Here is a 26,039-nt window from a genome sequence, read left to right on the forward strand (position 1 = left end):
ACATTTGATTTTTCTGACCCAAATGCAAGCTCTGACATTTGTTTCTGTTGAACTTTATCTTGGGGACATAGGAAGCTGCCATATACTGAATCAGACCCTTGGTCTATCTAGCTCAGTATCGTCTTTACAGACTGGCAGCGGCTTCTCCAAGGTTACAGGCAGGAATCTCTCTCAGCCCTATCTTGGAGAAGCTGCCAGGCAGGGAACTTAGAACCTCAGATGCTCTTCCCAGAGCAGCTCCATCCCCTGAGGGGAATATCTTGCAGTGCTCACACTTCTAGTCTCCCATTCATATGCAACCAGGGCAGACCCTGCGTAGCTAAGGGGACATGTCATGCTTGCTACCACAAGACCAGCTCTCCTCCTCTTGTTGGTCCTGGCCCAATATTTGAGTGTGTCCCCGCAGACAGAGCAAAAAGGTACCTTTATAAAGTAGTGATTCTCTCTCTTTTTTTTTAAGCAGGGGGAGAGCAACTGGCCCTATCCATCCCCAGCACAACATCCCTCCAGTGGCTGTTGCTGGTGTCTATCGTGTTTCTTTTTTAGATGATGAGCCCTTTGGGGACAGGGAGCCATTTAATTTATTTATGTAAATCGCTTTGGGAGCTTTTGTTGAAAAATTGTATATAAACATTTGTCGTATTCATATTTGTTCAGATCGGACTGAAATTTGATTCTGTCTTCTAACATATTTTCTTCCCCACCCACACAAGTTTGCACCATCTAAAAATCTGGCAAACATCCCCTTCACTCCCTCTTCCAGGTCATTTATGTAAATGTTGAACAGCACAGGGTCCAGGACAGCCCTGTTGCACTCCACTTGACACCTCAAGTGGAGCCACTAAGGAATACTCACTGGAACCAGTTGTTCAACCAGCTGTGAATCCCCCCAACAGTAGCCTAATCTAGCCCACATTTATGAACTCATCAACAAGGACATTGGGGGAGAGATTCTCAAATGCTTTTCTGAAATCAAGATAAACTATGTCCACAAAATTCCCCTGATCTACTAAACGAGTAACTTAAAAAGAAGAAGAAGAGAGATGTTAGTCTGGCATGACTTGTTCTTAACAAAGCCCTCTGTCAAAAACAAGGTCTCTGATCACAAGTGTTGGGAATTCTCTCTGGTAAGAGATACCCTTCTGTTACAGCAGAGTGCACAGAGGCAAAACACAGCAGTCTGCCTAGGCATGCATGTATGCTGAGAGCAAAAGAAACGTGGACCCAGTTCATAGTTTCAAATTAATATAAGGAGCCTTTATTAGTGAACTCCATTCTAGATAGGAAAGTGGAGAGATAGGATCTCTAATCTAGCTAGCTAGCTGGATGCAGAGGGATGGATTCTGCATCTCTGCACACATGGTGCAGGGAGAGAGGAGCTTGCATGTTGCAAGAAGAAAGGGAAAGAGGAAGAGGAAGTGTCAGGCAGGAAGGAAGTCCCTGAGAGTAGCAATCTGCATACCTAAGGGATAGTCTCAGAGCAGTAGAGATGGGATGACCAATATCTTGACCCCTCTAGCCCTCCAACTCACTAATCTGTCCCGCTCTGTCACTGAGACATGAGACAGCACAGAGACCTTCACTTCCAACAGCAAGGAGCCTACAATCCACTTACTCTGGAAACTTCTTCTTTTCCTCTCGTTTGGGGGAGTCTTCCTGGTCCAACTTAGAGCGCCGTTCCTTCTCCTTCTCAAGTGCCTCAGACAACATGTAAATGTGACCGGGAAGTAAGGTAAGGCTAGAAGGGACCTTCATCTGGGGGAAAACAAAGCATATGATCAGAGGCCAGCTGGGGCACAGGATTAAATTTTCAAAATATGCCCATCCCTTTTCAGAAGCTCAAAACAGCACACAAAAAGATTTAAGAGCACCCCATGAAAGCAAATGCATAAAAACTTAATCTTAGAAATAAATAAATACATGCAAACAGCATGGGCAAACGCACATGCTGCTTTGTAAACCTTGTCCTCGTATCCCAGAGCCAGAGAGGATGTAATGACCCAGCAGGGTGTGAGAAAGGAATTCTACACATGCCCAGAGGCCCCTCGCTCTTTAGGATGACTTCACATGTTCAGAAAACAAAAACTCCAGGGTGAAGAGACTCGGCTGAATCTAAGCCTGGATTAGAGTTGTGCTCACAACCCAGGCTTACTCAGAGGGGCATGAAGTACAACTCTGTATATGCTCAGAGGCTCTCTTTGTTATTTGTTCACCTGCCCTGGGTTCCAATTTAAGCCGCACCAGGCAACTGTGGTATTCCCATGCACATCTTACTGCCCCTGACCCCACCATCTCCTCCTGAAAGCCCCTTTGGAGTTCACGTGGCTACCCAGCTTTTTCACGTGGTATCAGTCTTTTCACATGGTACCCTCTTCTATTCTAAGAGTCTGTTGGCTGGATGGTACCTACCTCCACCATAGTGAGTATAAAGCCTTTCCACATTTCCCGAGACTCCAGACTCTCCATCTGTAGGCGGGAAATACAAGCACATTTGCCATACAAGTTGACTTTGGTCATGTTCACAGAATCATAGAGTTGGAAGGGACCTTGGAGGTCTTCTAGTCCAGCCCCTTATTCAGTGCAGACATCTGTTGCAGCATCCCTGACAGGTGGCCATCCAGCCTCTGTTTGAAAACCTCCTGTGAAGAAGAGCCTACCACTGCATGAGGCAGACTGTTCCACTGTCCAACAGCTCTTGCAGTCAGGAAATTCCTCCGGATGTCTAGCCTGAATCTGCTCCCTTGCTACTTCCGCTCATTGGTTCTAGGCCGGACTTAGGAGCAGAGCCCAGTTCCTCCTTCTATGCAAAAGCCCTTCAGATATTTGGAGATGGCTCTCATATCGCTCTATTCTTCTCTTAGTTTAACTCAGGGGTTCCCAACCTGGGTCCTCCAGATGTTGCTGGAGTGCAACTCCCACCATCCCCAGATACAAATTATTGTGGGTAAGGATGACGGGTTGTAGTTCAGCAACATCTGGAGGAGATCTGGTCTTGTGGTAGCAAGCATGACTTGTCCCCTTAGCTAAGCAGGGTCCATCCTGGTTGCATATGAATGTGAACACTGTGAATGTGAACACTGTTGCATATGAAGTGTGAACACTGTAAGATATTCCCCTCAGAGGATGGAGCTGCTCTGGGAAGAGCAGAGGGTTTCAACCCTGGCATCTTCTCCAAGATAGGGCTGAGAGAGATTCCTGCCTGCAACCTTGGAGAAGCCGCTGCCAGTCTGTGAAGACAATACTGAACTAGATAGACCAATGGTCTGACTCAGTATATGGCAGCTTCCTTCGTAAGACAGGTTGGGAACCCCTGGTCTAACTAATTCAACTTAACACTCCAATCTTACATCAATCCTACAGAAGTAAACCCTGAGGGTCTTGCCTTCCGGTATGTTTCTTGAAGACTAGACACTTGATTAGGGTAAGTTCACCAAGCATTTGGGAGTATCCAGTGCAGTAGCACACACGTGAGGGACATTAATTATGAATAGTTTGAAGAGAGAATTGCATTCTTCCTCTCATACTTATAGGTTTTCTTTCCCTGTCTCTTTCTGCTCAAAATGAATTGTTCCGAATGGAATGCACACACCCCGATTTCTCACCACGCCTTTTCACACTGCGAAATATCCCTAGTCATAGGTGGGGGGAGGGTCAGAGTTCAAAGGGACCTTGGAGGTCTTCGAACCCAACCCCTTGCTCAGTGCAGGAAACTGATACAGCATCCCTGACAAGCCACCTACCCTCTGCTAATGATGTGCAAATTGATTCAAATTTGAATAGATTAGAACCTGGCCGATTTGAATGATTTGAATTCGAATCAAATCACCCCTAAAGTGGGTAATTCGATTCAAATTTGAGTCGAATCAGCTAGATTCAATTGTGAATCGATTTGAATCCATTTGATGACAGTTTGGGGAGATTTTAGCACCTTTGGTACAGGCACCCAGATTGGTCAAAAATGTTGCCAAAATACGTCAAATTAGAATCAAATCGGCCTGTCTCAGGTCAATTTGAATAGAATCGGCCAGTTTTGATTCAAATCGAATCTGAAAATTTGATTCATGCACATCCCAACCCTCTGCTAGAAAGTGAAGCAGAGCCCACCACTTCATGAAGCAGACTGTTCCACTGCCCAACAGCTCTGACACTCTAATTTCTAGCCTGAATCTGCTTCTTTGTATGTATCATATAATTGTAGCATTGGAAGGGTCCTTTGAGGTCTTCTAATCCAACCCAGTCCAAGAATCTGCTCTAGCATCCCTGACAGGTGGCCATCCAGTTTCTGTTGGAAAAACTCGCAGGGAGGAAGGATTACCCTTAATTTCACTTCTTGATGCCTCATCTTCAGGTTCATGCCAGTCCCTTCTGTGGACCATGTAGCCATGGTACTCAGGGGGTTGTCATCAGTGAGGGACACAAAGTCAGCCAGCTCCACTTTCTCGACATACTGGGGAGAAGGAGGAGGTTAGGGTCTGCCTGCAAGTTTCTAGTCCTTATGTTTCAAGTTCCCGACATCTCTGCCGACAACTTTCTCTCCATTAGTATACCCTTCCTTGCTGACTGTACAGTTGCCTCTCCTCCACCCCCTACGAAATTTTCTCCTATTAAAGACCCTGGTTCAAATTTCACTTTTCTCTGCCACTGATGTTCCAAATGACCTTGGGCAAGCCTCTACAAGCAGGCCTGCTCAGCTTAGGCCCTCCAGGTGATTTTGAACTACAACTCCCATAATCCCCAGCCACAGTGGCTAATAGCCAGGGATTATGGGAGTTGTAGGCCAACATCTGCAGGAGGGCCGAAGTTGAGCAGCCCTGATCCACAGTCTCAGCTTCAGTGCTCAGCTCTGCAGGAGCGCAGTTCTGGATATGGGTTCCATTTTCCAAATATATATACCAGTGGGGGGGGGACATCATACGGTCCGGGGGCCACACGCAATCGCCCCCAAAAGGCATTTTGTGCAACTTTCCATGACCCCATAGAGCAGGGCTACACAACCGGGGCACTCCTGCAGATGTTGGACTACAACTCCCATCATCCCAGTCTACTGGTCACTGTGGCTGGGGATGATGGGAGTTGTAGTCCAGCAACAGCCAAGTTATGCAGCCCTGTCCTAGAGCCACTCCTTTGCCTCTATTCAAATACTTGAGTTGTCTTGTCCCATGCCATGGGGGCACCGGAAAAAGCACTGGGTGGGGCACAGAAGGGGCAAAGTGCATTTAGGGGTTGGAGGGCTGGGTCCCACACATTAGATTTCTGAAATAGAATGGTGGGGGAGGTGGGGTTAGCTTTCCCCTCTCTGGAGTGAGAAGTTACTAGGGCTGGGGAGACAAGAAAGAGCTCCCCCCGCCACTCACAGAACTCAGCTCTGCAAGAGAGATGCCTGTCAGAGAAACAAGCGGGGGGGGGGAGGGCGCTCTCCATTTTTCCTTGGGGGGATGCCGCCCCCTTGGGGGGGATGCCGCAGAAGCTCCTGCCCCATTTCCAGTCCTTGTCGCCCTGGCAAAGTGGCATAAATCACTTGTGTTCGGTCTTCTGTGCTGTACTGTACTTACTATCCACATGGTCATTCGATTCTATTTGTCTTCTCTTTCACCAGCCCACTTATTTTCCAGCCAAGCTTAATTCTGGCCCACATCAACATTTGGGGTGAGTACCCTCAATATATACCCACTAGGCCGCATTGCCTTACCTGGTTATCTCTAGTCGTATTGTAGAAATAAAGAGTGAGTCCTCGGAGGCCTGCCCAGTATTTCTTGTAATCCTGGGGGAGAAGAGAGAATAGTTAGCAGAAGTAGGCGTTTCTTTGCCGATCTGGGCACTAGACCCAGAATCTGGGGTCTGGTCTCATCCATGCCTGGTCTCAGCCTCAGTGGGGCTTGGAGTTAAACTGTCTCACCTGTTGTACGGACACATCCCCCTTAATATGTTTTTTAAAGCCTTATTTATTTATTTATTTATTTATTTATTTATTTATTTATTTATTTCGTGTATTTAATACCTTTCTAAGCTAACCTTCAATAAATATTCTCAAGACAGGAAAAAGCACAAAACCATAATGCATCAAATAAAATGATGCAGAAGATTGCATTGCAGCAGTATTTTTTTATTTTAAAAAAATTAATTTTAAAGTTTCTGTCGCTGCTTAAAACGCCGGGAAAATAAAACAATCTGGAGTGCTGGAGACATCAGAGGAGCACTACCAGGGTGCACCACCAGAGGGCCCCGCCATAGATGAACCAAGAAGGGGCCACCACCTAGAGGGCCTCTGCTTCACCCTACCCCTGACAGAGGGGGAGCCCAGAAAGGAACTCTGAAGACAGCCATTGCACATGGTTGATTTAGAAAACTGATTTGCAAAGAAGTTGATTTGCAAAACTGCAATATACCAACATTTGAAGAACAAGAGGGGGTCTGGGAGGTTTTGTAAACTGCCCAGAGAACTTGAGTTTGGGGCAACACAGAAATGTATTAAATAAATAAATAAGAGCTTGTTTTTAGAAGATAAACATTTGTGTGTGCATTTTAAAAATCAGTTTTAGTAGTGACACACACACAATTAGTAGCATCATAGAAACATACAGATTTAGAGATTTAGGACCTTGGAGATCCTCTAGTCCAACCCTCTGCTCTGCCCAGGAATCTGCCACCGCATCCCTAACAGATGGCCTACCCTGCAGGGCTATGCATCATCCATATGCGGAGCACCTCACTGACTGCAAAATTCAACAGCCAGTTTGAGGGGCTGGCACAAAATTTGGCTTTGATGGCTTAAATTTTACTTTATGGATGGTTGTAAACCTCTTGGTGTGGATTTGTGTGAACTGAAAAATGGTATAAGGTATTTAAATAAATAAATGTAGTGTTCATCTGGCTAATTTTAATTGGTGTGTAAATTAAGTTAACTGAAGGAGTATTGAAACCATTTCAATTTTCTTATGGTGCCTTTAGTGTATTATCCCTCAGATCTCACCTGGCACCCACTGGAAATGCAAACAAACCAAGGAAACCCCCTGGAAATGCAAACAAACCAAGGGGACAAGTACATGTCCCCTTGCTTTGTTTGACCAGTTGGTCCAGAATGCGGCAGCCAGGCTGGTCTCTGGGTCATCTAGGAGAGACCATATTACTCCCGCATTGAAGGAGTTACACTGGCTGCCGATATGTTTCTGGGCAAAATACAAGGTGTTGGTCATAACCTATAAAGCCCTAAACAGCTTGGGCCCTGGGTATTTAAGAGAACGTCTTCTTCGTTATGAACCCCACCGCCCATTGAGATCATCAGGAGAGGTCCGTCTGTAGAATTATGCTAGCTTTGTGATAGGAGTGATGCATAAAGTACTTGGCTAACTCGCAAGTTTATAAAGATCCAGAAATAAGAAACAATATATTAATTTATAACAGTGAAATACTTGGCTGAATTGCAAGCTTATAATGATCTAGAGATAAGAAACAATATACTGATTTGTAATAGCTCATTTCTGTAACCCTATGAGCCATGTGATCTTGACAAATTAAGAAACTTAGGTAGTGCTTACAAACAGTATGTATGGAGGAATGCATGAGTGAGCAACATCAAGTGTGCCCCAGCCCCACTCTCTCTCGAACACAAACAATGTTGGGAAAGATGCCAAAGGCCTGAAGAATCGGTGAAAACTGGGGAGAACTGCCAAAGACACTGTAAAGGAGAAAGAACTGGGAATAGAACAAAAAGATAAGATGAGTACATCTTGTGATCACGGAAATGGAAGTGGACTGCAGATGTACTAGCCGGAGTGGAAACATCCCTTTGTAAGTCAGGCAGGAAACCAGAAGATCCCTGAGAAGCATCACCACCCAGAGTGAGGCCTCCACGCTTCTTCCAACACCCCTTTCAAAGACTGATCATCTTTGGAGTGGGGCTGGTGTGTGTGTGTGTGTGTGTGTGAATTAGGAGCTAGCTTGCTGTTTAACTGACTATAATAAACATGAATCATTGATTGACTAAAACCAGCTGGTGTCTGTGTCCGTTTTCCTGGGGCGACCTTGTTGTTGGGCCGTGCAGTGCTAGAGGACTTAGAGTAAATAAAGGGTCCCACACGTCTGCATTTGCCACCAGCTCGTCTGGTGGCTACTCAGGGACGGGCCTTCTCCGTTGCTGCCCCGAGGCTTTGGAATGCGCTCCCTAGTGAAATTAGAGCCTCCCCATCTCTGACATATTTTTAAAAGTCTCTAAAGATGCATTTCTTCACCCAGACTTTTGACTGATATTGTTTTGATTGTTTTAATGTTGTTTTTAGAATACTGTTTTAAAATTTTTAAATTGTGTTTTAAATTTCTTGCTTTTAAATTTTTTGTTTTTGTTTTTAATTAATGTTTTACTTTTTAATCTTGTTGTAAACCTCCCAGAGATGTAAATTTTGGACAGTGTAAAAATGTGATAAGTAAAAAATAAAATAAATAAATAAATGTGTGGATTGCTAACTGGTTTAACAGGAAACAGAGGGTAGGTATAAATGGAGAGTTTTCACAATGGAGAGAAGTAAAAAGTGGGGTCCCTCAGGGATTGGTACTGGGACCAGTGCTTTTTGCAGATGATACCAAACTCTTTTGGGTAGTGAAATCCAAAACGACTAGTGAGGAGCTCCAAAAGGATCTCTCCAAACTGGGGGAGTGGGCGACAAAATGGCAAATGTGCTTCAATGTTGGCAAATGTAAAGTGTAAAGGGATGCACATTGGGACGAAAAACCCCAACTTCAAGTATACACTGATGGGGTCTGAGCTGTTGGTGACTGACCAGAAGAGGGATCTTGGGGTCGTGGTGGACAGCTTGTTGAAAGTGTCGACTCGTGCGGCTGCTGTGAAAACGGCCAATTATATTCTAGGGATCATTAGGAAGGGGATTGAAAATTTTAAAAAACTGCTAATATTATAATGCCCTTATACAAAACGATGGTACGGCCACACCTGAAGTACTGCGTACAATTCTGGTCACCATATCTAAAAAAGGACACTGTAGAACTGGAAAAGGTGCAGAAGAGGGCAACCAAGTTGATCAAGGGCTTAGAGCACCTTCCTTATGAGGTAAGCCTACAACTCCTGGGGCTATTTAGTTTGGAAAAAAGATGACTGCGGGGAGCCATGATAGAGGTGTATAAAATCATGCATGGTGTGGAGAAAGTAAATATAGATAAATTCTCCTCCCTCTCACATCACACTAGAACCAGGGGTCATCCCATGAAACTGATTGCCAGGAAATCTAGGACCAACAAATGGAAGTACTTTTTCACACAAAGCATGATCCACTTGTGGAATTCTCTGCCACAAGATGTGGTGACAGCTAACAACCTGGATGGCTTGAAGGGGGGGTTGGATCACTTCATGGAGGAGAGGTCTATCATAGGCTACTAGTCGAAGGGCTACAGGGCTACAGCCTCAAAGGCAGGATGCTTCTGAGTACCAGTTGCAGGGGAGTCACAGCAGGAGAGAGGAAATGCCCTCAACTCCTGCCTGTGGCTTCCAGCAGCATCTGGTGGGCCACTGTGTGAAACAGGATGCTGGACTAGATGGCCCTTGGGCCTGATCCAGCAGGGCTGTTCTTATGTTCTTATGTTCCTAATCCCAATTTTAAATTCTCGGGAAATTATGGGGACTGACTGAACATACGAGCCCTCCAATCTCATTTTGCAGAAGGCCTCAAAATATCTAGCAGCAGCCCTGCCTTCCCAAAGGAAGGGACTGCTTTGGGAGAGGAAGGGAATTGGTAACTCGAGATTGTGACTTACTTTTTTAGATTGTGAGCCCTTTGGGGACAGCCAGGAGACCATCTTATATTTTTATTCTTTGTTTTTCTATGTAAAGCACTTTGAGAACTTTGGTTGAAGAACAGTATATAAATATTCATCGTCGATGTTGTCGTCAAGATACATTATTCTCTCGGTTAAAAGCCTCAGTGCACTTATAGACAAGAAAGAACCAGCACTTTGTGTTTCACCCGGAAACATATCGGCAGCCAGTAGAGTTCGTTTAAAACCAGTGTTATGTGGTCCCTTTGTGTTGTCTCAGAGACCAATCTGGCTGCTGCATTCTGTACCAATTGTAGTTTCCCGACTACATACAAAGGCAGCCCCACATAGAGCGCACTACAGTAGTCAAGCCTGGAGGTTACCAGCATATGTACCACTGTTTTAAGGTCATTCACCTTTAGCAACGGACATAGCTGTCGCATCAGCTGAAGCTGATAAAAAGCACTCCTGGCCACCACCTCAGCCTGAGAAACCAGGGAGAACTTTGGTTCCAGGAGCACTCCCAAGCTACGTACCTGATCTTTCAGGGGGAGTGTAACCCCATCCAGAACAGGCAGATCTAAACCAGCTCTCGGGTCCTGAACACCCCCAATCAGTACCTCCGTCTTATGTCGATTCACCTTCTGTTTGTTATCCCTCATCCAGCCCATTACTGCCTCCAGGCAGACATTTAGGGAAGATGCCATTTCCTGATGAGGTCAGCATGGAGAAGTAGATCTGGGTGTCTTCAGCATATTGATAACACCCAGCACCAAACCTCCTGACGATCTCTCCCAGAGGTTTCATGTAGATTTTAAAGAGCATTGGAGACAGTATGGAGCCTTGTGGAACTTCACACTTAAGTTCTCACGTAGCGGAACAACAGTCTCCAAGCGGCACCATCTGGAATCTGCCAGAGTGGTATTTTTATTTTATTGCGGTATTTCTTTTAAAAAGGGAAGGGTTTTTTTACCATGTTGATGTGGATAATTGTATTATCTGTTTTCAGATGTTTTGTGTTGAAAAGTATCAAATAAAATGTTCGGGGGTGGTGGTGGTGGATGGGGAGAGAACACTGAAAAAATGCAACCTATTTGGGTTTACAGAGAAGAGCTTCCTCACAGTCTGAACCCCATTATCTCTCATCTTGGGAAGTAAAACTAGCAGCACCTTTAAAAACAAACCCTTCTTCTTGCTTTTTTCCTGCAGCATCATGAGGACTAGAAACAGGCTTTCATTTTAGCCTGCTTTCTGAAGGGAAGATGGCTTATGAGATCATAAGGATATAAGAACAGCCCTGCTGGATCACAACCAAGGAAGCCTATCTAGTCCAGCATCCTGTTTCACAAAGTGGCCCACCAGATGCCTCTGGGGAGCCCACAGGCAAGAGGTGGATGAGGGCATGCCCTCCTTCATGCTGTTGCTGCCCTGAAAATGGTATTCAGAGGCCTCTTGCCTCTGAGGCTGGAGGTGGCCCATAGCTAGTAGACTAGTAGCCATTGATAGCTCTGTCCTCCATGAATTTGTCCAAGCCTCTTTTAAAGCCATCCAAGCTGGTGACCATCACCACATCTCATGACAAAGAATTCCATAAATTAATTATGTGCTGGCAAAAGAGTACTTCCTTTTGTTGATCCTAAATTTCCTGGCCTTCATTTTAATGGGATGACCCCTGGTTGTAGTGTTGTGAGAGAGGGGGGGAAATTTCTCTCTATCCACCATCTCCACTCCATGCATAATTTTTATACACTTTGATCATGTCTCCCCTTAGTCGCCTCTCTTCCAAGGTAAAAAGCCCCCGGTGTTGTAGCCTAGCCCCATAAGGAAGGTGCTCCAGGCCCCTGATCATCTGGGTCGCCCTTCTTCTGCACCGTTCCCAGTTCTACAATGTCCTTCTTAAGATATGGCAACCAAAACTGCACACAGTACTCCAAATGTGGCAGCACCATAGATTCACATAGGCTCCTTGGAGGAAGAGCGAGATTTAAACGTAAAATAAATAAATGATGAACATAACACAGCTTCCTATGTTCCTATATGCAGGAGATACTTAAAATGAGAAAAGATTCAACTGCCCATTTCTGCATATCAACCTGCTGTTAAAGTCACAAGGGCAGACCAGCTTGCTTGCAATTTCCTGGTCAGACGGCAGCAAAAGGCAAGCAAAAGGCACTTGTCTTTCTGCCAACCCACAAAGCCATAATTCAGAAGAAATGAGATTTGTCAGGCAAGAGATCCAGAATTTAATCTCAATCAGGGCCTACCAATGATGAGAATACACCCCTCCCCTCCCCCGCAAGATATGTGATGTAGTAATCATGTAACTCTGAGAATGTGCAAAGTGCTTTCTCCTTAAAAACCAAATCAGCACAGTCCACCCACCAATCCTCAATAAGAGGGACAGGTTTCCAGAGCAAAAGGAGCGGATTAATCTCAACAGATCTCATTTTCCATAAAGAGCCACTGAAGGCAGATGGGGTTGCCAACTTTTAAACCAAAGTCTATACTTGTCCCTTTAACCACGGTTTCATCTGCAGCAAGAAGCAGGTGATCTCACTAATCTCCACACCCACAACAAAGTTTCACCGTCAAGTTTCTGCACTGCACGCCTCTGTTCAAAGCACAGGATCAGGCTAAGTCATTAGTTTTGGAAGAGTTGGCAACCCTTAAAGCACATACCTTTTCCCAGGCCATCTTTTTCTCCAGGAACCCCTCAAAATAGTGGGGGGGCAAGCTGGATTTCGACTTGCTGCTCCGGATGAGTGCGGCTGCCATCTCTTTCTCTTTCCTGAGAGTTTCTGGCAGCAGAGACGCTGTGGCTGTAAGTCCAGAGTCCTCGACCAGGAAGCAAAATGCAGTAAATGCAACCTGATTGTTTACCTCTATCAGGTGGTGTGTTTTCCCCCTTTATACCCAAAATTCCCCATGGCCCTCCCCTTTGCTGGCACAAATGGGCTGCTGGACTTTGAACAAAGTGGATCTGCTGAAGGTCGGCAAAATTGTAATCTCCTCTTGACAGGACAGAATAGACAACACCACGCCTTTTCCTGCCAGGGCTTGGGCAAAAAAATGCATTGATTGAGCCATCAAACAGGCAAGTTATGAAAGAAAGAAAGAAAGAAAGAAAGAAAGAAAGAAAGAGGGAGGAGAGGGCTTCAGACCATGCACAGAGTGCACTTTGTTCATCAGTGAGTGATCACAGCCCATTTCCACACACAGGCGGCCCTTCTGTGAGGCAAGGTGAAGCAATCGCCTCAGACATCAGATTACTGGGGTACCCGTACGACAGTAAAATGCCCCCTACTTTATTTATTTATTTATTCATTCATTCATTTATTAAAAACATTTATACCCTGCCCCTCCAGTACATTACTGCTCGGGGCGGCTCACAACATTTATAAAACAGTTACAATATAAACTCAGACTAATAAAATTAACCCAATTAAACAAGTTAAAAACAAGTTACCTTCCTTCTTAAAAACAAAAAATATGGACCCACAACAAAATGTTGCAGTATATCCCTGTTGTGAAAAATAATGGTGAATGTTTTTATTTATTTATTTATTTATTTAAAAAATTATTTATTTATTTATGAAAATTTGTACGCCGCACCAAACTTTCATCTATGGGCAGTTAACAATAGCATAAAACAAGTTAAAAACATATACAAAAACTAAAAACAATTCAACAATTTAAAAATAAAACAGAAATTAAAACCTAAAAATTTAGGAAGTTGAAAAAGCTTGGGCGAAAAGCTGGGTTGTCAGTTGTGTGCGCATGCACACATAAAATTATCAGCAGGTGAAAATATCCAGTGTGCAACTAAACAAACGAACTCCCCCCTCCATTCCTCAGGAGAGTTCGCATGCATACAGTTTTTAAAATGTTATCTGGGGAGGGGGGGAAGTTAACCCCGCCTCCACCAAGACCTTAAATGTGTCAAACCCTTTACTCCTCAGAAACACAATGCTGTGAAGTGGCTCATCAGAAAACTAGAGTTCTAGACACCTTTCCCCCTCAGAAGCTGAAGAGTTTGTGTCTGTCTTGAAGGAGTATTCTTCAGGCTGAGAAATGTCTCCCTCTTTTTGTTCAAGCCCTCAGTTCCCCTTGCTCCTGCCATTGAGTTCAATTAGCCCCCCCTTCTTGTCTGTTAACTGTACTCTGAGCCCATGAACATTCTGTCCCAGTGACATTTTATTCAGATTTTTGTGAGACCTACGTATTTGCAGGTTACTCTGAATCTGCTGGTATCTCCCTCTTCCCCACAAGTGCTCCAGTTATGCATCCATACGGATTGGAACATTTCTAGCTCTTTTTTTGTCGGGGGGGAAACAAGTAAAAGAATGGGGGAATGGTGCATCCAAGAGGGGGTGATATTTAGCACCCTTCCTCAGGCATACAGAAGGCTATACATTAGGTGAGAAAGTTTGGCATTTATTAATAATTAATAATACATTATTCATAAATGCATCTGCAATGCCTCTTTTCTGTGCTCCATCCCCTATTCATGAGGCAGCCTCTGAGCATGTACTGAGTGCATTTTGCTAGATTACTGAAAAACAGCAACCACTCACCAGCAATCTGGGATTAAGAGGCTGGGTTTTCCAGGCAGGCTCACTCAGACCCTCGCGACCCTACCTTTGGAAAAATTAACCAATTATTAATGTTTAGGGAACCAGAGAAAGCTGTGGAAGGCAGAACATATGAGCCATGTTGACATGGGGACGGTGGCCACATTTTGTTTGCCATTCCTTTTTTGATTTTTAAAGTGATTGATTGTTGTTAAAGGGATCATCTTTAGCTCCACGACAGCTGATTTCTGAATACCTGTTAAGGGCAGAGGAACGGGCAAGGGCGTTATTTTGCTGGTAAGCTGGCAACCCTAGTTGGCCTCCACTCAGAAGGGCGTTTTTGTCTGTCAGAACAATAAAGAGGTTTGCAGCACCTGAGGGGCAGGCAAATTCATTGTAGCTTTCATGGACGAGAGCTCAGATTATCAGATAAGCATGAGGAGAAAGGAAAAACTAACTCCTGCTAACTGGGCAAAGAGGCACCTTTTAACGTGGCGATTCTCTTTTATTTCGCAGGGGGAGAGTAACTGGCCCTATCCACCCCCAGCACAGTACCTCCAGTGGCTGTTGTTTGTGTCTTATCTTATGTTTCTTTTTTAGATTGTGAGCCCTTTGGGGACAGGGAGCCATCTTATTTATTTATTATTTCTCATGTAAACCGCCCTAAGCGGTTTACACAGGGTGGTATAGGAAGGGCGGTATAGAAATTGAATAAATTAAATTAAATTAAATTAAATTAAATTAAATTAAATTAAACTGTGCAAAGCAGGACTGAAGGAATACTGTCCTAAGAGGCTCACTGAACTCTAACCCAGGAAGGCTCAAGTTCAAATCTCACCCCAGATTCATGGGGTGCCTTAGGCTAGGGATTCTCAAACATGGATCCCCAGATGTTTTCAGACTACAACTCCCATCATCCTCTTTGGCCACTGCTGCTGGGGATGATAGGAGTTGTAGTCCAGCAATATCTGGGGACCCAAGTTTGAGAATCTCTGTCTTAGGCCAAACACTTTTAATTTGGCTTCAGCCCCATTTTTACAGCCCTACCTCAAAGGGCTGTTGTGAGCAACTCCTTATCTAATGTATGGCAAAGTGGTTTGGGTAGACCCCCAACAGGTACTTTTCAAAAAATGGAAACAACCCAAAACAAGAGGCAATGATTGTCAGGGAAAAGGTTGACTTAACTCTTGAAATGGGTTCAGTCCAATTAATCATCATTAAAATAATAAATGCAGAAGCAAATGGATCATTGCAGCCAAAAAGAACATACCTATTCTATCAAAACATGCAAAGCGCAAACATGCTTAGTTGTTATCTGGAGAGAGGCCACAGATCAAAGGCAATTCATCTTTTTTGCATGCAGAAGGTCCAAAGTTCAATCCCTGACACTTCCAGAAGGACTGGGGAAAACCTTCACCTGAAACTCTAGAGAGCTGCTGCCAGTCAGAGTTGACAAAGCTGAGCTCGACAGACCAAGGGTCTGACTCCGTAGAAGGCAGCATAAACTGAAGGGCTGTAGCTTAGTGGCGGAGAGGAGAGCTGGCCTTGTGGTAGCAAGCATGACTTGTCCCCTTAGCTAAGCAGGGTCCACCCTGGTTGCATATGAATGGGAGACTAGAAGTGTGAGCACTGCAAGATATTCCCCTCAGGGGATGAAGCCGCTCTGGGAACAGCAGAAGGTTCCAAGTTCCCTCCCTGGCAGCATCTCCAAGAGAGGGCTGAGAGAGATTCCTGCCTGCAACCTTGGAGAAGCTGCTGCCAGTCTGTGTGGATAATACTGAGCTAGATGGACCAATAGTCTGACTCAGTATATGGCAGCTTCCTATGTTCCTATGTAGAGAGCACCTGCTTTGGCTGAAAATGTTTCCAGGTTCAATTCCTGACAGCATCTCTAGGTCGGGACGAGAAAGAAGCCTTCTCTGAAGCCCCGAAGAGTTGCTGCCCATCAATGCAGACAATATTTAGATGGATGAAAGATCTAAATTAGTAGATGCGTAAATTATGAGGAAGAATAAAAGCTCAGTGGAAGAGCATCTGCTACTGTTCCGAAGCTCCATTCCAGGCAGCTCCAGGTAGGGCTGGGAAATCCCCGAGCCTGAAATCCTGAAGAGCTGCTGCCAGTCAGTGCAGACAGTACTGAGCTAGACAGACCAATGGTCTGACTCTGTTGGCAGCAGCTTAATCATTATTATGATGGGGGGGGAACCACTTACAAATCAGGTGATAAGCCCCTTTTCAGGTCTTCAGCTCAATGTTTCTAAGTGCCAAATGAATCCTCTCCCCTGCACCTCGCAGTTCTTATGGGCCGAGCAATCCAATGGTGCTGCTCCGCTGGTTTATTCACACGATTACACCATGATAGTGGCAACAGCCTATCACAGTGCACCAGGTTAAGGGGGCGTCTACCTGGGCTGCAGAGACTTTTTTTCCTGATGCATGCCTCTGGAGTCTCTAGGAACCTGCTTTATCATTGATCATTACTGCTGTTGTAAACTGTCATTACCCTTATCTCGTAGATTTAAACTTTGCGCAACCACAATCAATTGCAGGAGCTGCGGAAGCACTGAAGCATCTGTGGTGTGGCTGTCAAATGCCTACTGCTCTGGGATGTTGGCAGATCACCCTGTCTGACTTTGGGGCTTGTGTGGAGAACTAGCGGATCTTAACGTGATCAGTGCATTTCAGAAGAAATTTGTGCAAAGCTTTGGTCTTAGAAATAACTGACAGGAAGTTGGTTCAAATAGAATCAGGTTTATTTGAGGTCTTAGGGATACAGGAGAGAAATATTTATTAATAAGCAACACAGTATTAACTAGCAAAACTAACAAGGCTGATCAATCAGTAGGACTAAATTGAAGCTCACAAAGAGGCATTGAGGCCCGAATTAAATCCACTCAAGGCTGACCAGAGAAACGGCCTTAGAGAACAGCTTTAGACTTTGAAGGGGAGCAGGAAGAGAGCGGAGTAGAGATTTCAGAGTCAGGATTAGGATACCTCACTTCCTTCCGGTGGTGTGTATGGATACTTGTGGCTCAACCATGGTCAAGGGACCTCTTTCCTCCGGGACAGGCAAGGAGGCAGGAGCGAGGATCTGGGTAACCCTCGTGGGTCAGGGAAAGTCCAAGGGAGGTCTGATCCCAGGTTTGACACAGATCAGGCTTGGGGAAAGGACCAAGCTGGGGGCAAAACGTGGGATGAGCATGCAAGTCCAAGCACAGCAAAGTGGTGTAGCTAATGCCCAAACACACCAAGTTGCAATGGGTGAATCAACACTGCTTGGTGGTCTCAAACACAGAAATAGGCCACATGTTGCCCTGGGAGCCAAATGCTGACCACACCTTTCCGATGACAGGGGTGATATCCGTGACAGAGAAAAGAATACGTTGTGTCTGGTTCAAACTTTGCTGGGTGTGCTCTCGAAGCACAATGAGGTGAATATGCTTGAGGCAGCCTGTTCAGGATGGAGGAAGTGGGCGCATCAGAGCTTATCTCGTGCAGTCAAGGGGACCTTGATAGGTGCTGGAATGTTTTAGTGTCCCTCCCGAGCCTCGGGTCACCCATTAACATTCTTGTTAGGAAGAGATGAGCCTGTTACCTCTTAGCTGTCCCTTCCCTTCCAACTTAGAGCGGAGTATTTCGCCATTCTTGGTGGAAGAACTGCACTTAATTAAGTCAGGTCTACTTTAGCTCCCTCACCTGGGCAGCAACCAGGGAGGCAAACAAAGGAATCGTCCTCCTGCAGTCGGAATCATCCTTGACCTAGAGTTACCTGTCCCTTTGCTATCTGCCAGGTGACATACCCAGCGTGAATTGGCTCAGGTAAGCAAAATGGTGAGCCTACCATCCCGTGAGTTCAGAGAGGCAAAATGGAGACTACAAGCCCGTCGTGCCCAATCAGGTGTGGGGGTGCTCCTGGGAGAACCCAAACAGGCTACCTTGGTAACGCAGCAGCTCCCTTCCAAACCCAACCTTTGCACGTTTTGAAAGTGGTGCAGCGAGCGGGCAGAGTTGGGAAGGTTCCCAGCGCCTCCTCTTCTCTCCTTGGGCTTCCTGCAAGCTTTGCAAGGCGGGTGAAGAGAGGCGCTCCTTGGAAAGCTTGCCAGAGTCAGGTTGGTTCGGAAGAGACACTCTGATGGTGATGGTGAGGGGGGCATCTCTCACCACCCTGCTGATGCCCCCCAAACCCGCCACCTGAGGCAATCACCTCTCCTCGCCTTGCCTCATGAAAGGGCTGCCCTGGGTTGCAAAATTACAAATTCTAGGAAAGAACCTCCTCTAAAAGTCACAAAGCAGCTATCATAAAAATGTAAGAACAGCCTGGTGGGTCAGCCTCAAGGCCTATTTAGTCCAGTATCCTGTTTCACACAGTCGCCCACCAAATGCCTCTTGGGAGCCCACAGGAAAGAGGTGTGTGCATGCCCTCTCTCCTGCTGTTGCTCCCTGCAACTGGTATTTAGAGGCATCCTGTCTCTGAGGCTGGAGGTGGCCCACAGCCATCAGACTAGTAGCCATTGATACACCTGTCCTCCATGACTTTGTCTAAGCCCCCTTTAAAGCCATCCAAGCTAGTGGCCATCACCACATGCCATGGCAGACAATTCCATAGGTTAATTATGCAGTGTATAAAAAAGTACTGGCTTTTGTCAGTCCTAAATTTCCCAACCTTCAGTTTCAGGGGATGACCCCGGGTTCTAGTGTTGTGGGAGAGGGAGAAACGTTTCTCTCTGTCCACTCTCTCTACTCCATGCACAATTTTATGCACCTGTACCATGTCTTTACAAAGGATTTACAAGGATTCAATGGACTTCTCTCTGCCAAAGAAAAAGCTCGCTAGGGCTGAACAGAAAGTTCTCTGCCGCAGAACAGAACAAGTTCACTAAACAGGAAGTTTAGTTTGCATTTTTGGAGGAGTAAATCACCTAATGACGCAGCAGGGAAATGTTTGACTAACAAGCAGAAGGCTGCTGGTTTGAATCCCCGCTGGTACTATATCAGGCAGCAGCAATATAGGAAGAATCTGAAAGTCATCATCTCACACTGCGTGGGAGGAGGCAATGGTCAACCCCTCCTGTATTCTACCAAAGAAAACCACAGGGTTCTGTGGGCACCAGGAGTCGAAATCGACTTGATGGCACACTTTACCTTTAAATCTTCTTCACCTCCTTCCCCCCTCCCTTTTAATGGCAGGTTCATCCCACTAGACACTGGCTGGTGACACTCATCTTTCCCCTGGAATGGCACATCATGGCCTGGTGCTATTCTCAGGGAGCATTCTGGGAAACATGATGCCCACAGGGAGAAGTGCCCCCCCCTCCATAAGCAAAGCTTCATTCTGCCCTCCAATTTTACCACCTCTGAATGGGGTCCGACTCAGCCCTAGTTTTAGGAAGGGGAAAATGTCAGACCAGTACCGTGAGTGAATGGAGAGGCTCTGCAATATAATGGTTAGTGTGCTGGACTTTGACAAGTGAGACCCGAGTTCAAATCTCTACTCAGCCACAATGCTTCCTGGGTAATCTTGGACCGATCACCATCTCTCAGCCTCATCTTCCTCACCTTGCCACATGAAAGGACCTCTTGAATTGAAGGAGTTCTTGAATTCCAGAATCTTTTGGTACTGCCACTGAGTCCCTCCACTTAGACTCAGATAGAGATGATGGGTCCCTGTCCCATTACCAGAGCAGTCCTATGCCTGTTTCTGCAAAAGGGCCCCACGGTGTTCAATGGAGCTGACGCTCAGGTAACGGTGGTGCTGAGGACTGCAGCCTACCTGTGTTATTCACTTAGCAAAGCCAGGAAAATGTGCGTAATCACCCAACTTGTGTCAATCATTACTGGAAACACACGCTCAGAGGTCACAAGGAAATGCAGTTAAATCTTGGCTCTGCAGGATTTCTCCAAGCTTTAGGAACATAGGAAGCTGCCATATACTGAGTCAGATCCTTGGTCCATCTATAATTATTATTATTTCTTGTTTGCATAGTCAGACAGGTGTTATTGACTGGTTTGTTTTGTCCAGACATCGAGTCCTTCCCAAGGACCTGGGATGGCTGGATTTTATTATCAGTATTGTTGTTATTATTATAGATATCGCTACAAAATATAGTAAAGTTGTTTTTTGTAGTTGGTGATTTCTGTGGCCCCTATGATGTTGAGGTGCTCTTCAAGGTGTTTTGGAATTGCACTTAGGGCGCCAATGACTACTGGGGTTATTTTGGTCTTCTTCTGCCACAGCCTTTCAATTTCAATTTGTAGATCTTTGTACTTCGTGATTTTTTTTCTATTTCTTTTTCTTCTATTCTGCTATCCCCTGGTATTGCTATGTCGATTATTTTGACTTGTTTTTCTTTCTTCTCGACTACAGTGATATCTGGTGTATTGTGTGGCAGATGTTTGTCTGTTTGTAGTCGGAAGTCCCATAATATTTTTGCATCTTCATTTTCTACAAATTTTTCAATTTTATGGTCCCACCAATTTTTGGCTACAGGTAGCTTGTATTTTTTGCAGATGTTCCAGTGTATCATCCCTGCTACCTTGTCATGCCTTTGTTTGTAGTCGGTCTGTGCGATCTTTTTACAACAGCTGATTAGGTGGTCCACGGTTTCATCTGCTTCTTTACAAAGGCAGCACTTGCTGTTTGTTGTTGATTAACCTCTTCTAGTTGGACTAGACTTGTAATAGCAAATCATTATTTCCTTGTTATTGTTTTTCGTATATTTTTTCTGGTTAAGCGATGTTCTTCCAGTAACCTTGCAGTCTCCAGCCCTGGTTGCTCAGCTGAAGATCCTGAGTCCTGTAGCCCACTTGCCACCAGATATCCAGGGACTCCAGCACCTGGCGCGGTCCTTGTTGACCCGGGCAGCAACCAATCCGGTATAGATGTATTAAAGTTACGTCTCACCATTTTGTTGATGGGAGAGGCACTATTTGTCTGGCTCCTCTGGTGAGACCCATCCAGTATGGTTGGACCTCTGGCATAGCTCTCACCTTCCTCAGAGCACACAAGCCCCACAACCACGCCAAGGTAGTGCCTCACTGGGGGATGATGATGATGATGATGATGATGATGATGTATTTGATTTCTATGCCACCTTTCCAAAAATGGCTCAGGGCGGTTTACACAGAGAAATAAAAAATAAATAAGATGGCTCCCTGTCCCCAAAGAGCTCACAGTCTAAAAAAAACATAAGAGAGACACCAGCAACAGCCACTGGAGGTCTTGTGCTGGGGTGGAGAGGGCCGGTTACTCTCCCCCTGCTAAATAAAGAGAATCACTACATTAAAAGGTGCCTCTTTGCCAAGTTAGCAGGGTTTTTTTTAGCAGTTTTAGTCAGTATTGTCTACACTGACTGGTAGTGGCTTCTTCAACGTTGCAGGCAGGTGTCTTTCCCAGCCTACCTGGATATGCTGCCTGCCAGAGTTTGAACCTGGACATTTTTGCATCCAGAACAGGGGCTTTTCCACTAAGCCTTTCCCCAATGCTTCAGAAGCAATCTGGAGGAGAATGAGATGCAAATATCATATGAATGAACGAACGAACGAATGTAGGAGTCAGAACTTTGGTCCATCTAGCTCAATACAATCAACTCTGACTGGCAGCAGCTCTCCAAGGTTTCACGAAAGAGTCTCTCCCAGCCTTTGCTGGAGATGCTGCCAGGGATTGAACCTGAGACCTTCTGCATCCAAAGCAGGGGCTAAACTACCACCCCATCCTCTTGGGAACATACCTGCTCCCTGCAACTCTGTCCACGTGAGCCTTGCATGAATTCTACATCTAATTATGGTTGAAATGAAGCAGAGATCAGTCGTGATGTCTGAACTGACCAAAGTTGGTTATTTTATTTTAAAAATAATATTCTGTTTTTTTCCAATACAACTTAAGGTACGCATGCATGCGTGTATGCGCGCGCGCGCGCGCACACACACACACTACAGCAATAAAAATAAATAGGACAGACATTGTGCACAGCAATAAAATATCACAAAAGCAGGGAAGGTTAAAAAAAAATCAATAAAAGTAGAACAAACAGTGGAAGCCGCTCAAAGGACATTCTGGTTGGCCTGCTGGAATGAAAATGTTTTCAAGTCCTGTTTAGAAATCGCCAGGAAAGTTGACACCCAAAGATCAGGTGGCAGGGAGTTCCAGAAATAGGGGGCTATCCCCGAGAAGGCTCGTTCAGGCAAACCCACCAATCAGGGCTAAGAAGGCAACAGGACAGACACAAGAACCTCTCTAAAGATGTAATGGGGTGGGCAGATTCAAATGGGAGAAGGTAGCTTGAAGGCAGTCCACTTCGAACTTTGGATACAGATCTTGATTTATAGAACTTGGGAGACGCCTAACTTTGGGAGGAGAGCTAGTCTTGTAGTAGTGAGCATGAATTGTCCCCTTTGCTAAGCAGGGCCTGCCCTGGTTTGCATTTGGTTGGGTGACTATATGTGAGTGCTGTAAGATATCCCCCTTAGGGGATGAGGCCGTATGCATCCAGAAGGCCCGTTCGATCCCTGGCAGCATCTCCAAGACAGGGCTGAGAGCAACTCCTGCCTGCAACCTTGGAGAGCTGCTGCCAGCCAGTGTGGACAATGCTGAGCTAGTTGGACCAAGTGTCAGACCCAGCAGGTGGCAGCTTCACATGCTTATCAGGCGCATCCATAACTCAGTGGAAGAGCTATAGGAGACATTTAAAAAGCATCCGAACGCATATAAGGGCATAAAATAACATAAAAGGCATAAAAAGGGCATACGACATAATGATAGATAGATAGATAGGTAGGTAGGTAGGTAGGTAGGTAGGTAGGTAGGTAGGTAGACAGTAGAGATAGAGATAGAGAGATTGTTTTTGTTTTGTAAGTCTTGGATGTTCTTGCCTTGTAGACCGCCCTGTGGATTGGGAGGTATATTACATCTTTTAATAAATAAATGATAAATAAATGACAACAACAAAACAAACAAACAAACAAGGCAAAATGGGTTGGTTCAGTCAGGAGAGCAGGGAGTACACACTCTCAAAGATGATGATGATATCTGAACTGGCCCAGTATTTCTATGTTCAAACAACTGGTTAATCTTTAAGGTGCCACAAGACTCTTTGTTATCATAACAAAGGGTGGGGGGAGAGAAAAAATGGTCTACTGTGGTATCTTAAGGGCTAACCCAGGGGCTAACCTATTTCTTGTGGGCTGGTCTACTGTTTCTCTAGTGAAGTGTATCGTAGTCAGCAAAGGTTTATGCCCAGTAGATTGGTAAATCTTCAGGATTCCACAAGACTCTTTGTTGTTTTTGCGGGGAGTTGTTATCTTAAAGAGAGCCAATTAGGCTGAACTTGTTTACTTAACTAGATGGACCTAGATAAAGAGCTGAGAGGAGAGCTGGTCTTGTGGTCCCAAGCATGAATTGCCCTCTTTGCTAAGCAGGGTCGATCCTGGTTTGCATTTGAATGGGAGACTACATGTGTGAGCACTGTAAGATCTTCCTCTTAGGGGATGGGGCTGCTTTGGGAAGAGCACCTGCATGCAGAAGGTTCCAAGTTCCCTCCCTGGCAGCATCTCCAAGATTGGGCTGAGACAGATTCCTGCCTGCAGTCCTGGAGAAGCCGCTGCCAGTCTGTGAAGACAATACTGAGCTAGATGGACCAAGGGTCTGACTCAGTAAAAGGCAGCTTCCTATGTTCATGTGTTGCTAGAATATTGCAAAGATCTCTGAATACTCACAAAAGCTATGAAATGCTACGGTATAGGGAAGAGGTTTGCTTTGCTTCCTAGGTTTGCTTTGCTCCCTAGAAGATCTGCCCTGCCCTTTCTCTTTCCTGTCAATCTTCAAGCAAATATTTGTTGAGGTATAATAATAAAGGCCACGTCAAGCAACTGAGGGAGAAAGAAGCAGTGACTGAAAAATGAAATCACAAAGGAATCTTATGCTAACACGCGGAGGCACGTTCACCAGAGGCCAGAAAAAACACCAGCCTGAGAGATCTGGACTGCAGAAATTGGCAGAGGGAAGTTTTAATGACTGAGAGGTAAATGCTATATTGTTTCATTACTGTTAAAGCCACAGCTCTTTAGCCGCTGGACTTGTCCGTATGTGTGTGTTTGTGTGTGTGGATCCCTGCACTGAGAAAAGGGTTGGGCTAGAGGCCTTCCAAGGTCCCTTCCTGCTCTCACATCCTATGATTCTATGAAATTACAGGGAAGCAGATTCAGGCTAAACATTAGGAGGAATTTCCTCACTGGAAGAGCTGTGGGACAGTGGAACAGCCTGCCTCATGCATTGGAGGTTCTTCAAACCTTCGCTGGAGGTTCTTCTTCAAACCTTCACTGGAGGTGTTCAGACAGGGGCTGGATAGCCATCTGTCAGGGATGCTGTAGCAGCTTCCTGGACCGAATAAAGGGGTTGAACTAAATGATCTCCAAGGCCCCTTTCAGCTCAAACATTCTATGATCCCCCCACCTCTTTTTTTTTTTTTTTGGCCAGAGAAGCAAGAAAAAAATGGTGCAAGGTTTAAGGGTTTGACCTCAAGCTTAAGGATTTCAGGTTCCTCCTCAAGGTCTCCACAGGAAAGGAGACGAGTTAGATTCCGACTCAAGGGTGCAGGAACAGGGCTGTTTTCTGTTGGCTTGAGAAAGTTTGCTATTAGCCCCTCCCCTATGTCAAATAAGCCCCACCCCTTGGCCATACCTCCTACTGCCCTAACCAGGTGCCATTAGGCCCTGCCTCTGCCCTATTAAAGCCAGAGTGGTTCAGGGGTTAAAGTGTTGGACTAGGACTGGGGAGACCTGAGTTCAAATCCCCGTTCAGCCAGGAAATTGACTAGGTGACCCTGGGCCAGTCACTTTTCTCTCAGCCTAACCTACTTCGCAGGATTGTTGTGAGGATAAATGTAAACCATGTACTTGGGCTCTTTGGAGGAAGAGAAGGATATAAATGTCAAAATAAAATAAATATTAGCTCCTCCCCATGCCAATATTAGCTCCTCCCCTGTGCCAATATTAGCTCCTCCCCCATGCCCCTTGATCCACCGAGCACAGCCACACCTTCCATTGCTCTCACCAGGTGTCATTAGGCTCCACCTCTATCCTATTAGCTCCTCCCCTGCCAATAAGCTCCACCCTTTGATCCACCAAGAACAGCCCACACTTTCCACTGCTCTTGCTAAATGCCATTTGGTCCCAAACGGCACCCCGAAAGCCCCATTTACCACCCCACTGAATCTCAGGCTCTGAGCAGCTCTTTCCCACACCCAGTGTTAATTTTTTGATTGCCCACTTCAGATGGTTTTTGCACTGGGCTCCACCCCAGACCTGTCCAAACCCAGAACCTCGACCCTGGGGCGCTCAGGGCCCCGATTCAGAAAAAAGTTGGGTCCCCGATGTTGGATTTAAAAGTCCAAGGCCCATCGACCTGCAAGACGAAAGCAAACCGAGATGACAGGCTTTGCATGGCTTCATTTCCGAAAAACACTTGTGGAATGAGGAACTTGGCAAGTCGGTGGTGAACCTGGCTCTGAATTGCCAGTCAGAGGCTCTGAAAGAGAATTTATTTGCTCTTTTGTTTGACGTGCAGGGCCATAAGCTCACGCAGGGATCAGGCAGCGATAGCAGAAAGCAGGTCCCTCCCTTGACAAGGCACAGGGTGGATTCCCCGGAGAATTGGCCCTCTCGGTCACCTATTTTGCTTTGCTGGTTTCCTGCTAAGCCACCTGCAAATTC

General features: G+C 45.6%; 1 protein-coding gene across 1 annotated transcript in view; it reads right to left on the reverse strand.

The window, feature by feature from the left end:
• The window catches only part of STAP2 (signal transducing adaptor family member 2), a 28,830-nt gene extending 16,096 nt beyond the window's left edge, over nucleotides 1-12,734 (reverse strand). Inside the window, exons 1-5 of the mRNA XM_053292489.1 lie at nucleotides 12,442-12,734; nucleotides 5,690-5,761; nucleotides 4,316-4,447; nucleotides 2,410-2,466; nucleotides 1,616-1,755 (exon numbers count right to left, since the gene is read on the reverse strand). Coding sequence (XP_053148464.1) covers nucleotides 1,616-1,755; nucleotides 2,410-2,466; nucleotides 4,316-4,447; nucleotides 5,690-5,761; nucleotides 12,442-12,537 — 497 coding nt within the window. The 5' untranslated portion in view covers nucleotides 12,538-12,734. The remainder of the gene's footprint in view (nucleotides 1-1,615; nucleotides 1,756-2,409; nucleotides 2,467-4,315; nucleotides 4,448-5,689; nucleotides 5,762-12,441) is intronic.
• Between the last annotated feature and the right edge of the window lie 13,305 nt (nucleotides 12,735-26,039).

The sequence above is a fragment of the Hemicordylus capensis genome, chromosome 2 (genome assembly GCF_027244095.1).
Source record: "Hemicordylus capensis ecotype Gifberg chromosome 2, rHemCap1.1.pri, whole genome shotgun sequence".
Lineage (NCBI taxonomy): Eukaryota > Metazoa > Chordata > Lepidosauria > Squamata > Cordylidae > Hemicordylus > Hemicordylus capensis.